Source organism: Jatropha curcas, chromosome 4, assembly GCF_041381405.1.
Source record: "Jatropha curcas cultivar XTBG-Jc1 chromosome 4, XTBG_Jcur_1.0, whole genome shotgun sequence".
NCBI lineage: Eukaryota > Viridiplantae > Streptophyta > Magnoliopsida > Malpighiales > Euphorbiaceae > Jatropha > Jatropha curcas.
The window spans coordinates 32,188,250-32,200,946 of record NC_143154.1 but is presented as its reverse complement, the minus strand read 5'-3'; the positions used below and the strand labels follow the sequence as shown (position 1 = coordinate 32,200,946).

Genomic DNA, 12,697 nt, shown 5'->3' with positions numbered 1-12,697 from the left:
TCTTCACGATTAAATGTGGAAAATTAATGAGATTCCTAACTGCGCGCTTTCATTTGGTTAATCTTTATAGCAGTGGATCAATAGAAATTTAGAAACAAATGAAACGATGGCTGTCGGTGTCGGATACTGCCCCCACAGCCACAGGCTCTCGAATCTAATAGAGTCAGGGTGATGAAGCGGATGGTTCTGCGAGGCTGAGACTAGTCTAACCACTGGTTTGTTTGTCTGCTGGTATTGGCCCATTTTTTCCAATTTCTTATCTTCAGTCTTCTCACTTGCCTTCTATGCGGCTTCCCTGGAGCCCAACACCTACCATTTTCATCCCCCTTAGCTACTATTAGTCGTTCTACTACCCATCAAATCCCACCAAAAAAAAAAAAAATCTCCTTGATTCGTTTAAATATCATTCCCACTCGAACCACAGATAGCTCTTATCAGTGTACGTTCTGTCTGGCCAGTGAGCTTTTGCTATTGCTTGATTCGCTGCTTGTCATGGGCTGCCTATCCAATAAGTTCTTCAGACTTAAATTCCGGCACAGATCTACAGTAAGTGGTGTTGTGGCTAATGGTGATCATATAAAGGAAAAGGATGATAATGATGATGATGATTATGGTGCAAGGAAATATAGTTGGGATGATATAGTAAGTCTAACCATGAATTTCTCGCGGTGGATTGGATCAGGAGGGTTTAGCATGGTATATTTGGCTCAGTTTCCCGGTTCAATTCTTGGGGCCGTCAAGACACACGCCGGAAGCAACCATCTCAATAGACTCTTTAAGCAGGAATTAGACATCCTACTCCGAATTCGCCATGACAACATTGTCAGGCTTTTAGGATACTGTGATGATGAAGGTGTGCGGTTTTTGTTGCTGTTCCCATTCGTCTTTTTATTTTAAAAAATATCTATTATAAATTAAACTGAAAAAAGAAGGAAGAACTAATTGATTTGATTTTATTGCAATATGTTCAGAGGGAGACGCTCTTGTGTTTGAGTTTGTCCCAAATGGAAGTTTGCAGGATAAACTCCATAGCGTAGAAAGAGACACAAAGTTATCCTGGGCTTGGCCTGTTCTTTCATGGCAAAGAAGGATGGCCATAGCCTTCCAACTTGCGCAAGCTATAGAGTATCTTCATGAAAAACACACCCCGCAAATAGTGCATGGAGACATCAAAGCTTCTAACATTTTATTGGACGAGCATCTTAACTGCAAGCTCTGTGATTTCGGGTCTGCAAATATGGGATTTTCTTCAATGGTAGTTCATTCCTCCAGAACCAAGCAAGTGATGATGGGTTCTCCTGGTTACACTGATCCGCAGTACCTAAGGACAGGAATAGCAACAAAGAAGAACGATGTGTATAGCTACGGAGTCATTATTTTGGAACTCGTGACGGGTATGGAGGCTTTCTGCGAGGAGAGGGGCCAGCTATTGACATCAATTATGGGACCTGTGCTAAAGGATGCCCACGACTGTGAAGCGATAAAGGTGGCCCAAATTGTGGATCCAAGATTGGAAGGTGAATTTGACTTAAAGGAAGCCAGGGCCATGCTTACCTTATCGGCTCTTTGTCTTGGCCATTCTGCAATTCTTAGGCCTTCCGCCACCCAAATTTTGGATATATTTAGAGAGAATATTCCTTCCATCTCATTCCTATTCTCCGTGGGGAAGGATTTACCAAATTTTCGCAATTCTAGAACTTGATGAGTTCCTGCTGGGAATTGATATGATGCTGATTGTATTGAAATTGTAATTAAATCGAATTAAATTGATGTTTATATTCCACGTCATTTATGATCTATTTTAACTTTTTAGTAAAATAATTCGGCTAAATACATTTGATGGAAGTTTTTTTTAGTAGTTCAAAACTCAATACAAATTCTATGTTTAAATAAAACATAGAAAATTAATTTTTTTTAAACAAACATAGAAAAATAATTTAAAAGTTGACTACTACACAGCCCAAAACAAAAAATGAATGCAAATATTAGTTCATAAGATGCATCGTCCTATTCCGACATGCTCAACCAACGGTTCGATTTCTCTCGGTTAAGGCTTGATGGCCCATCTTAAAATTTATGCGGAGTCCACAATGATTCAAGTGAGGCCCAATTTAAATTCTATTATCCACCGGGCACATCCGGTAATAGCGACTCGTAATATCGCGACTCGCGAGGATGGTGTGTTCCTTGTTGCTGATTCCTGCAACAAATTTTCCGGTTGGCATAGCGAGTAATTATGGTGCAGGCCGAAGGAAAGTCATAACTTCTTTTAGCAGTTCTTCTTATTTCTCTGTTGCTATCTTAAAGAACGGAAGCAGATCCAGTTCTGCTTTCAGTTCTAAATCCACAGTAAGCTTTTGTTGCAAATGTCAGGCAGTAGATTTCGCCCCAGTAACCTCCGCTGCGTATGGAGTCCTGCTCCTCTCTGGCGGTATCTTTGCCTGTAATATTTTCTTTTCCTTTTCTCGGATCGTCTCTTCCCAATAACATTCTATCTTTATTTTTCCCATCCATGCTCATTTGTCCAACCGATTAACAAATAAATTTGCATTTTTTGAAGCCAGTCAACAAGTCTAGAAGCAAGGGGTCACTGTTTGGAGGATTGACAGGGGCTGCACTCATGGCTACGGTAAGTTCATTACCGATTAGATTAAATCAAAAATAGATATCATTAGAGTATGGTTGTCTCAAACTGTCAATCGTTTTAAGAATTTATCTGTCTTTTATTTGCATCAAATTTGGTCCTTCAATTTTTTTTTTTATCTTTTATTTTCTAATTGTGCATATTGTTACTCAAGTTCTGTTTAGAAAACCTCAATATTCTAATTAACAAAGTTAAAAATTTGAGGACTGAAGTCAGAATTTTAACAGGCTGCTAGTGTTCATTGGGCATTTTAGGGTAAAATTCAGCTGGCAGAAAGGGTAAAAAAATTATTTATCTGTCCTTTTCATCCTTATTAATGTCTTCTAAACTTCCAATGCTAAAGTGAAGATTCATCTTTTGCTTTCCTTGTATTGTGAATTGTTCGTACCTTCTCCACCAAATTCTGGTGAAATGAAAGACATATGTGATTGATCCCCATCAAGTAGATATAGAGAACAAGAGTGAGACACTGCATTGATTAGGCTGTTATCTAATCTAATTTATATGTTTGGAATGAGTGTTAACTACCGTCATAACTTGTGCGAATGTGGGGGCCTTATTTCAGTGATTTGCATGTATGAAGCTGAGGCCAAAACCACGTTTCAGTTTCGACACTTTCTAACCTGGAACTATACCTTTGGTCATTATAAACTGCAAACTTTGTGTTGGAATCACTCGTCTCTGGTTTCACTGCTTCTGTGTTCAGCCCTACTCCTTACTCATGGCTTGTTCTTCATCAAATTGTGGCGGTGCAAGTATATAGTCTTGCCGGATGAATTTATGATTGTATGTGATCTTGATTTCTAAATGCAGGAGAAATCCATTATACCTTTGCAACAACGCAAATAATCTGAAAAAACTTTGTTCTTGTTGTTAATTATGTTCTTGGCCAGCTCAGAATATTGATGAATATGTTTGCCTTTTTGCTGTAGGCTTACATTTTGATGCAAGGACAGGAGACAAAAGCTGTTGGTGATGCCCTTGCCTTTGGATCTGCTTTCCTTTTCTCGTGTGTGTTTGGTATGTCTTTCTTATCTGTTTCTATGTTTGTGCATGATATGATACGGATAATCTACATTGCTTTTACATACCTGCTCAAGCTTGATGCCTTCTGATCATAGATTTCAATTTTGAGCATGGCTGCAATCATAGTCAGGATTGCAAATTCAGCTCAGTGCAGGGGTAACATAATGCTCGCAACCATTGTAGTGTAATTGACAGTTCTTTATGTGCACAGTATTTAAGGAAAAGGCCAAAAATAAAGGAAGTGCAAAAAAAAAAAAAAAAAAAAATTTGTAGCGTTCTGAGCTAGATTTAAATTATGGCAATTACTAAGTTGGATATTTTAACATGTCGTAGATTCAAGTCTTGTTTAGCATTAACTACAGGGAAGCATAAAAGAAATGCATAAAGAAAATTACACAAGAAGATTGCATCTTTTTCAAGGACATTTTCATAAGCCATTGCCTATGCAATTCAAAAACCCTACTCAAATAACTGACAGATCAATGGAAGGCCAAAATTCTTATATGCAATGGTAATAATTGATATCAAATTTCATGCTTCTGTTTCTCTCATTTTTTTCTCTTTAATTTGATGCTATTTTAGGTATACGATTGGCAGCTACTCGGAAATTGACTCCTGCTGGCCCTTTATTAGCTTTATCTATCTGTTCTTTGGCTGTGTTCGTCTCATCATACTTCAAAGATAGTCTTTGATTGTAGAGCTTGCTAACTAATTGATGATATTGTTTGATAATAGTTATGTTTTGTGAGTTAATATGTTGTACTGACCTCTTCTAAAAATCATCTGACTGTGTACTCCAAATGATCTATACCGATTCATTAATAGATCTCTCTACTGAAGTTTTGATAGCAATCTTTCCTTTTTTTTTTTTTTTTTTTTTTTGATCAAATAAAGTATTAGGTTTATTATATATGATTATTGAACATATCACCAAATTCCAGGATCACAGAGTCTAAATTTGTAATAACAGAGTTAATTTGGCTTTGGTTTTGTTGAATTAGGCATAATTTTTTTACTTTACAGTTGCAGTTAGAGGAGTAAGATTTTAGAGGGAGTATTTTATAGTATAAAAATTTGACGATTAAAAATGCTAGCAAACTTTAAAATTCTAGAGAAATAAGTAATGGTTTAATTTTAAAATATCATGATCATCTCAAAAAACAAGAAAAAAACAAGAAAATTTTATAATTGTAAGTATGACTAGAATTTAGTAGTGTTTGATAAATGTAAGAGGCGAAAGCAACTGATTTGAAGTATAAGAAATGAGAGCGTACATTACATGAGGCCAGATCTTAAAAGTAAAGCCTGTGGTTGGAATGAACTTGCATTTATGCCAAAGATAAGACCGTGTACTTGTGAAATTAATTCGTTCATTTGAAAGCAGGCAGAATCTTCTAGTCTCTTAATGCACGTATTGATTGGTTCATGAATCATGATTATGGGCATTGCTTCTATATGAAGTTGATGTCCATTGCCTTGCAAAGTGAAAAAAAGGAGTGGGAGATAACGGAGCTTCTTATTGAGAATGATGAGGCGTATCTTCCACTCAAATCACAGTCCCAATGTTTCTGCCACATAAAATTCCATTGATGCTTGTTTGAAAGAATCGAGTACTTGATGGTCAGACCACTGAGGCGGTTCCCACACCACACATGCAATCATCAAAGCTCAATGCGCAGCAACTTTAGGACCTTGCTATTCGCGATCTCAAAATAAGGAAAAAGGAAAGCCGAAAATGTGGAGACTTATATGTGGGCAGTTGCTTTTTGTATTAATTAATGATAAAATAAATAATATAGGATTCCTTCCTTGCATCTCGTTTGAGAGGAGAAGTCAGTTTGTCTGTTTCCTGTAATTAATGTGTTGCCGTTCAAAATCAAAATATACATTATACATACCCAATAGAAACCTATCGAATTTCAACTATGAATAAAGAACTGAGAGATTGTGACTTTCTGTAGACTTTCAACATTCATCATTATTGAAGCACTGAAAATAATTTCCACTAATGTTTTCTCCACAAGCACTGTGTATTGAAAGTTGAAACATCCACTTCTCCTTTACCAAAATGTGCATACTGAGCTACTGTCGCCAAATGGTTTATTGTTAGACGCAAAAGTATATACTTGTTTGAAGCGGCTAAGTTATCAAGCACTGTAATCGAGAAAACAGAGGAGGTGCCACCGTGCCGGTGAACTTGGAGGTTAAGTATTCTATAAAATTATATATGCCAAGTTAAACAAAGCTGTACATACACAATACATAAAAAGAAACAATTAATTGTGAATGGTACAGAATCTTGTTTTGAACAAATTATAGTATTGTAAGTAACATTATTGATGCCATCTAATCATTGCTAATATAGTTGAATTGTTGTTAATGTTCTTCTTTCCTTTCTGTATGGGCCAACGCCTAGCTAGTGCGCGTCAAGACATGATGATCGCAAACAATATATATGAACAACTTCAAAAAAAGTAGAGACACGCAGAAAGTAGACTCTAAATTGAATTCTAATAGCATAACGACAAAGCCAAACAAGTGACATTAAAATGGATAGTATACCATAATACTGATTCATGTTTCGATGATGTACAAAATATTTTCAGCTCCATGGTTAGCAATCAACAAAAAAATAAGAAAAGAAAAGAAACAGAAAAGGCTGTACCGACTAATAACATCCAATCAAAGATGGCTGGGAAGTGCTGAAAGGAGAGATTCTACAAGTGGGCCTTAAATAAATTCTAAATTATAAAGAGGTAGTACACAACGAGGCAATAGACAGTGGGACACGAAAAGAACCGGCAAAGCCTTAAAAAAAAAAAAAATGGATGGTTGAGATTAAAGTAAAAGGGAGTGTTTGAACATGGAAGGAAGATATGCGTTCGTAAAGTTCATTTAAATAATGGTTTTCTTTCATATTTCGTATTACTTTCATTCATTATTGAGGAGGAGAATACTTTGTTTAATACGTGATTGGGCTGATGGTGGGGAATTAACTACTTGTTTAATAGATGAAAACGATGGGGTGACAGAGCATATACTAGCTTTCGCGTTGACAGGCGTGGCTCCTACCTTAGGCGATCGATCATGTGCACATAGTAAGATCGAACGGCATATTCGGTGTCTGTGAGGAGCTCAACTGAGCAGGTACAAAGTAACTCTAACATAAGGTATAGCTGAAGTAAAAACTGTTACTGTTAGGGTGATGAGACGTGCATTGACTTTTCCTCAGAAGATGACACGATATTATAATCAAAGTCCGGAGCCTCGTTTTGTGTATATAAACGATGATGCATTAATGGTTTTACGCGTACCTCCACGCTTACTTGCTAGCATTTCAGTTATTCTACTCCCACAACACAATTCTATCTCGTTGTTCACTCGCGTTCCTCTTCTTCTCTTCTCCTCCTCCTTCCTCACCTCCGGACTCAACTTTCATTTCCAAAAACTCATCCAAATGCTTGAATCTGCTTTCCGATAGTATATTGAATTTTTTCCTGAAGCTGGATCAGTACTCCATTATCGGTGTTCCTTAATCCAAATATTATAAAAACTTTCCAATTATGTAAGTTTTCCCATTCGCATCTGCCCTACAAAGTTCCATTTGAAAAAAAAAAAAAAAAATCGATTTTGTCTATGCAAATAATTAGATCCTTGGTCTTTTTCCTCTAGTGTATAGTCTGGCTTGCTTCTTTTTTTCTCTTACGTAGAGTCACATTTATAAAAGCCTAGGAAGCATGTAACTCTTTTTTTACTTCTCAGTAGCCAAAATCTCCCAAAAAAAAAAAAAAAAAAAAAAATTCAACCGCAGTATTTCGAAATGGATCCTTAAAAAATTCTACTAACTCGTTAGCGTTTGTGGAACTGAGGAAGAACAAGGTCGTTATATTGATCAAATCATGTAATATATCCTCCCACAACTAGCAAACATCTATTCTAGAAAAAAAAAAAAGAAAAAAAAAATTGCTGCTGTTCTATTTGATTAAAGATATATACTGAAGTATCCGAAGAGGAGATCTTTTGCTTTTAAAGAGAGGGAAAAAAGATGCCGGAATCCGAGGCAGGGACACCGACCGTGTCAGCCCCGGCTACGCCAGGAACGCCGGGAGGGCCACTGTTTTCGTCGCTGAGGGTGGATTCACTTTCCTATGATCGGAAGTCAATGCCAAGATGCAAGTGCTTGCCGGTTAATGCCCCATCCTGGGGTCAAACTCACACGTGCTTCACGGACTTCCCTGCACCAGATGTCTCTCTTACTCGCAAGGTATTCTCTCTTCCTTCCCTTAATTAACATACATGGATAATGGACTTGAATTTTCCAATGACTTTTGTTTATGTTTGATATGCATAAAGTTGAAATAAAAATTTTATAAACAAAATTTAATTTCATTATTACATTTTATAAAATTGATTTTAGGGTAGGAAATCAATATTTTTTTTTTTCATTATTCTAAGTTTAAAATTAAAGTTTTAAATGAATTTTGTAATTTTGTAATTTATTATTTAGCTGATACTTTAGTTTACATTCTTATAAATAATTTTTTAGACACTCAATCAATTGATTCGCCTTGAGTTGTAATGTAATTGAATGAAAAAGTAAAATAAAGAGCATTTGGAATTGCATGCGCAAAATCGAAATTAATTATTTTAGAGCCCAACAACACTATATATTTATATATATAAATTCAACGTTATCATCTCAACTACTCCTATTTGATTATGATTTTATTTTCGAACTGCAAAATAATTCATTACAAGGCTTGAGGGTTTGGGCGGTTCACATTTTGTCAGTACTCACTGGATAAAAGATAATTAATATTTCTCGCTTTTTTCCTTTTTAAGGAAACATTATGTAATAGGAGTGTGATTTGTAAATAAATATATATAATAGGTCTCGTAAATTTTGTAATTTAGATTGATGAGATCATTTATTTGTTCAGGATTGATTTTTTTTTTTTTTTAATACAAGAGTCGTATGAGAAAATTCACAATGCATCACTAATTGAGAACGTTGAAAATTTAGTTAGGAAATAAAATATTTACTTTTTCAAATGAAAACAAAATACACAAATGACGATGCACGAGGCCCACATACTTAACAAATTTTGCATTATGGATATACGGTATTTATAAAATAAAAAAAAAATCTAAAAAAAAGAAGAGAAAAGAATATGGCCCCTATAACTCGTCTCTGAACTCATATGGCTGCATATATATATATATATATATATATATATATATATATTTTAACAAATGGCTGCATAGTTATGGATATTAACTTTGAGATTGATATTATTTATTGTGTGAACCGATTGGTGATCGAAGCTTGGAGCAGAATTTGTGGGAACCTTCATCCTGATATTTGCGGCAACAGCAGGACCCATAGTGAACCAAAAGTACAGTGGAGTGGAGACATTGATAGGGAACGCAGCATGTTCAGGGCTAGCAGTGATGATAGTAATTCTATCTACCGGACATATATCGGGAGCTCACTTGAACCCAGCCCTCACCATTGCCTTTGCAGCTCTCCGTCACTTTCCCTGGGTGCAAGTGCCGGCCTACATAGCTGCTCAAGTATCGGCCTCCATATGTGCTTCTTTCGCTCTAAAAGGAGTTTTCCACCCTTTCATGTCTGGTGGTGTTACTATTCCGTCCGTCAGCACTGGCCAAGCTTTTGCTCTCGAGTTTCTCATCACTTTCAATCTTTTGTTTGTCGTCACCGCCGTCGCCACTGATACCCGTGCTGTACGTTTTTGTAACTTTTATAGTCCTTTTAACTGTATGAGACTTGAGATTCTTTGCATCCAAATGCCTACAAAAATATTCATGTTCTTTCTCTCATTCTCAGGTGGGAGAGTTGGCAGGAATTGCAGTTGGAGCAACTGTTGCGCTAAACATTCTTGTTGCGGGGTGAGTCATAATTACTCGTTCCCTGTCTTTCTTTTCCTTTTTGTGATTATATTCTCTTTTCTCATTTTTTTTTAGCAGCTACTTATTGAAAGGATGATAAATTATCACTGCATCCAGTGCAGAAAAATAGTTGTTTCTCTTTCACATTTAAATAAACACACTCGTGATTATTTAAATGAATTATACAAATGAATCCAGAATTCTTTTCAGAAAACTTCTTACTTTTTTTTTTTTTTTTTTTTTATAAATCCATCTTCAATGCATTTGTAACCTTTTATAATTTATAGGTAATTGAATAGATCTCGATTTTAGTCAATTCGGTTTGAAAATAATTTAATTCAAAATTAATTTTCAATTTTATGTTATTCAAATATTACAATTCAATTTATGAACATATTATGATAAATGAAAGTGTTAAGGTATATATAAAAAAATTATTTAATAAAAAAAACTATAATATAAAACACATTTAGATTTTTATGTTAATTTGATTTCAATTTGGTTCTAGACAAAATATTATCTTCACACGAACGAAGTTCAGTTTCGAATTTCTCTTAATTACATTCTATTAGAATCACCACGTTTACCTTTACGCGACATGAAAAGTTTTTCCGGAATGCGAAAGTGTCATCGTCAAAAGGTTTGTATAAAGGAAAACATTATTAACTGCAAGGGTCGTGAGAAAAAAAAAAAAAATTTAACAAAATTCTGTATTAATTGTAAGGCTTTATGTATGGCAGGCCATCAAGCGGCGCTTCAATGAATCCTGTGAGAACTCTAGGGCCAGCTGTAGCTGCGGGAAATTACAAAGCAATATGGATATACTTGGTGGCACCTATATTAGGGGGTCTCGCTGGTGGCACTACCTACACAGCTGTGAAGCTCCGAGAGGATGAAGCAGATCCACCACGCCAAGTGAGAAGCTTCCGTCGTTAAGCTTCCTACCAAACGTAAAACAATAATGTGTGTGTGCTTTTATTAATAATAATCACATGTCTCCATATCTATCGAGTGGGACATGATATCTATCAGATTGAAATAAAAGGCGATGTGACTGTAAGTCTACGCCAACAGTGTGGCGAAACAATGTCTGCAAAAGGAGCGATGATTATCCTTTCTTTCCCTGCCCTTATGGACGGACGCTTTGGTAAAGTTTTTGGCCTTTTATGGTTTATTTTCTTTGTGAGGCATCCTTGCTTTGTTTTCTTTGTTGATGTGTAATAATAATACAAAATTGTCAAATTTAGCAATATAACTTTTCTATATGGTAGGCCCATGTCATTGATGTCAACCTACATCCAGCCTTATGAAAAATTCTATTGGTAGGGAGGTCAACGTGAATATCCATTCAACCTTTCTCATGAATAATGGGTTGAAACATCTTTTCTTAACTTTTATCTAGAAATTTTAATTTATCACTTAAAAAATAATAAAATATCTATTAGTATAAAAATAGCTTTGATCTCATAAATCCCACGTGAAGGTCTGTTTCTAAGTCGTTATCTTCCGTACGTCTTACAGACAATTTATATAGCGTTTTCTGGGCGATAGTAGAATTTTGTGGTAAGTCGAATATGCCTATCTTGTTTTTTCGATGCGTCATTTAAAATTGCATACACTATATAAATTTATCGCAAAATGTGTCCTCTTTGGAAACATTCAATAATTTTGATCAAATATCTCTTAGTATGTTGCTTGATACACCATTTTGAGACTACAATATTTCGTTTATTAACGTGTAGGAAGAATTGACATCAAGGTTAGGTCATTCCATGTTGGAGCATTTGGACCGAAAAATCCGAATGTATACTCCTTTGGTCTAAGAAGCCATGTACGTTTGGTGGACAGTTCGTATAAGGTCTTTTAGGTGATAGCTTGGGGTCTTGTGGTCAGCCAGACATGCATATCTCACCTGCTCGATGAGTTATTAAGAATTGCATACACAATGTAAATTCATGTGGAAAATTCATGCCACTCCAAAAGCATTCGACAATTTTGGCCTAATATCTCCCCGTTTGTCATTTTGCACGCCATTTTTAGACCATAATATTTCATCTATTGACCTGTAGGAGGCATTTAAATCAAGCTGGGGCCATTTTATGCTGGAGCCTTTCAATGTAAAGGTATACCCCTTCAATCTAAGAAGGCTTGTATGAAGGCATATTTCGTAGCTGATATCTTCTATATGTTTGCCGGGCAGCTCATATAGAGTGTTTTAGGTGATAGTTTGGGGTCTCGTGGTTAGCCCAACATACCTATTTCGCTTGCTCGATGCTTCATTAAGAATTGCATATGTAATATAAATTCATGCGCAAAATCCATCCCACTCTCGAAGTATTCTGCATTTTTGGCACAATATCTTTTCGTTTGTTGCTTTGCATGTTATTTTGAGACCACAATATTTTGCCTATTGACCTATAGGAATCATTGAAATCAAGCTCGGGCCATTACTTGCCGGCGCTTCAGGACCCAAAAACCCAAAGTTATACCTCTTTGTTCTGAGAAGTCCTATTTGAGGGTATGTTCCGGAGCTGATATCTTCTGTACGTCTGACAAGTATCTTGTATAAAATCTTCTAGGCGATAGTTTATGGTCTTGTGTTCAACCCGACATACCTATTTCGCTTGCTCGATGCATCATGTAGAATTGCATAGGTAATAGAAATTCATTCGCAATATTCATTCCACTTCGGAAGCATTCGACAGTTTTTGCCCAACATCTCTTTTTCTGGTTCTTCCCATGCCATTTTGAGACCACAATATTTCATCTATAGACCTATATGAAGCATTGAAATCAAGCTCGGCCCATTCCACGTAGAGCTTTCGGACCTAAAAATCCTAAGGTATACCTTTTTGGTCTAAGAAGTCCTATTTGAAGGCATATTCTAGAGCTGATATCTTTTGTACGTCTGCCGGGCAGCTCGTACAAGGTCTTTTAGGCGATAGTTTTGGGATTCATAGTCAGCCCGACATGCCAATCTCACCTGCTTGATGTGTCATTGAGAATTGCATACGCAATATAAATTCATGGGCAAAATTCGTGCCAAAACTTTCGAATGCTTCCGGAGTGGCACCAATTTTGCGCATGAATTTATTTGGAGTAGGCAATTCTTAACGA

The 12,697-nt window shown here is 36.1% G+C and overlaps 3 protein-coding genes across 4 annotated transcripts; all 3 read left to right on the top strand.

Annotated features, from left to right (window-relative positions):
- LOC105645567 (putative receptor-like protein kinase At4g10390) lies at nucleotides 1–1,788 on the top strand. Its single transcript, XM_012231195.4, has 2 exons — nucleotides 1–853; nucleotides 972–1,788. Exons 1-2 carry the CDS (start codon nucleotides 493–495, stop codon nucleotides 1,700–1,702), a joined length of 1,092 nt encoding a protein of 363 aa, XP_012086585.1. The 5' UTR covers nucleotides 1–492; the 3' UTR covers nucleotides 1,703–1,788.
- A 342-nt stretch (nucleotides 1,789–2,130) lies between these two features.
- On the top strand, nucleotides 2,131–4,522 carry LOC105645568 (Transmembrane proteins 14C). 2 transcript variants are annotated; one of them, XM_012231196.4, is made up of 4 exons: nucleotides 2,131–2,443; nucleotides 2,565–2,629; nucleotides 3,577–3,664; nucleotides 4,253–4,522. In XM_012231196.4, exons 1-4 carry the CDS (start codon nucleotides 2,176–2,178, stop codon nucleotides 4,360–4,362), a joined length of 531 nt encoding a protein of 176 aa, XP_012086586.1. In that variant the 5' UTR covers nucleotides 2,131–2,175; the 3' UTR covers nucleotides 4,363–4,522. The 2 variants fall into 2 exon arrangements, with proteins under 2 accessions (XP_012086586.1, XP_012086587.1); XM_012231197.3 differs by having other exon boundaries at nucleotides 2,270–2,443; nucleotides 2,561–2,629.
- Nucleotides 4,523–6,968: 2,446 nt separating this feature from the next.
- Nucleotides 6,969–10,843, top strand: NIP5;1 (NOD26-like intrinsic protein 5;1). Its single transcript, XM_089720435.1, has 4 exons — nucleotides 6,969–7,934; nucleotides 8,996–9,415; nucleotides 9,519–9,580; nucleotides 10,321–10,843. The coding sequence occupies exons 1-4, from the start codon at nucleotides 7,716–7,718 to the stop codon at nucleotides 10,514–10,516; spliced, it is 897 nt and encodes a 298-aa protein (XP_089576561.1). The 5' UTR covers nucleotides 6,969–7,715; the 3' UTR covers nucleotides 10,517–10,843.
- Nucleotides 10,844–12,697: the final 1,854 nt, after the last annotated feature.

Bases quoted from the DNA above. Each gene is read 5' to 3' on its own strand.
- LOC105645567 (XM_012231195.4), top strand. From the start codon at position 493: ATGGGCTGCCTATCCAATAAGTTCTTCAGACTTAAATTCCGGCACAGA. The intron at 854-971 runs GTGTGCGGTTTT...CAATATGTTCAG, and splicing joins AGGATACTGTGATGATGAAG to AGGGAGACGCTCTTGTGTTT.
- LOC105645568 (XM_012231196.4), top strand. From the start codon at position 2,176: ATGGTGTGTTCCTTGTTGCTGATTCCTGCAACAAATTTTCCGGTTGGC. The intron at 2,444-2,564 runs GTAATATTTTCT...TTTTGAAGCCAG, and splicing joins CTCTGGCGGTATCTTTGCCT to TCAACAAGTCTAGAAGCAAG. The intron at 3,665-4,252 runs GTATGTCTTTCT...ATGCTATTTTAG, and splicing joins CCTTTTCTCGTGTGTGTTTG to GTATACGATTGGCAGCTACT.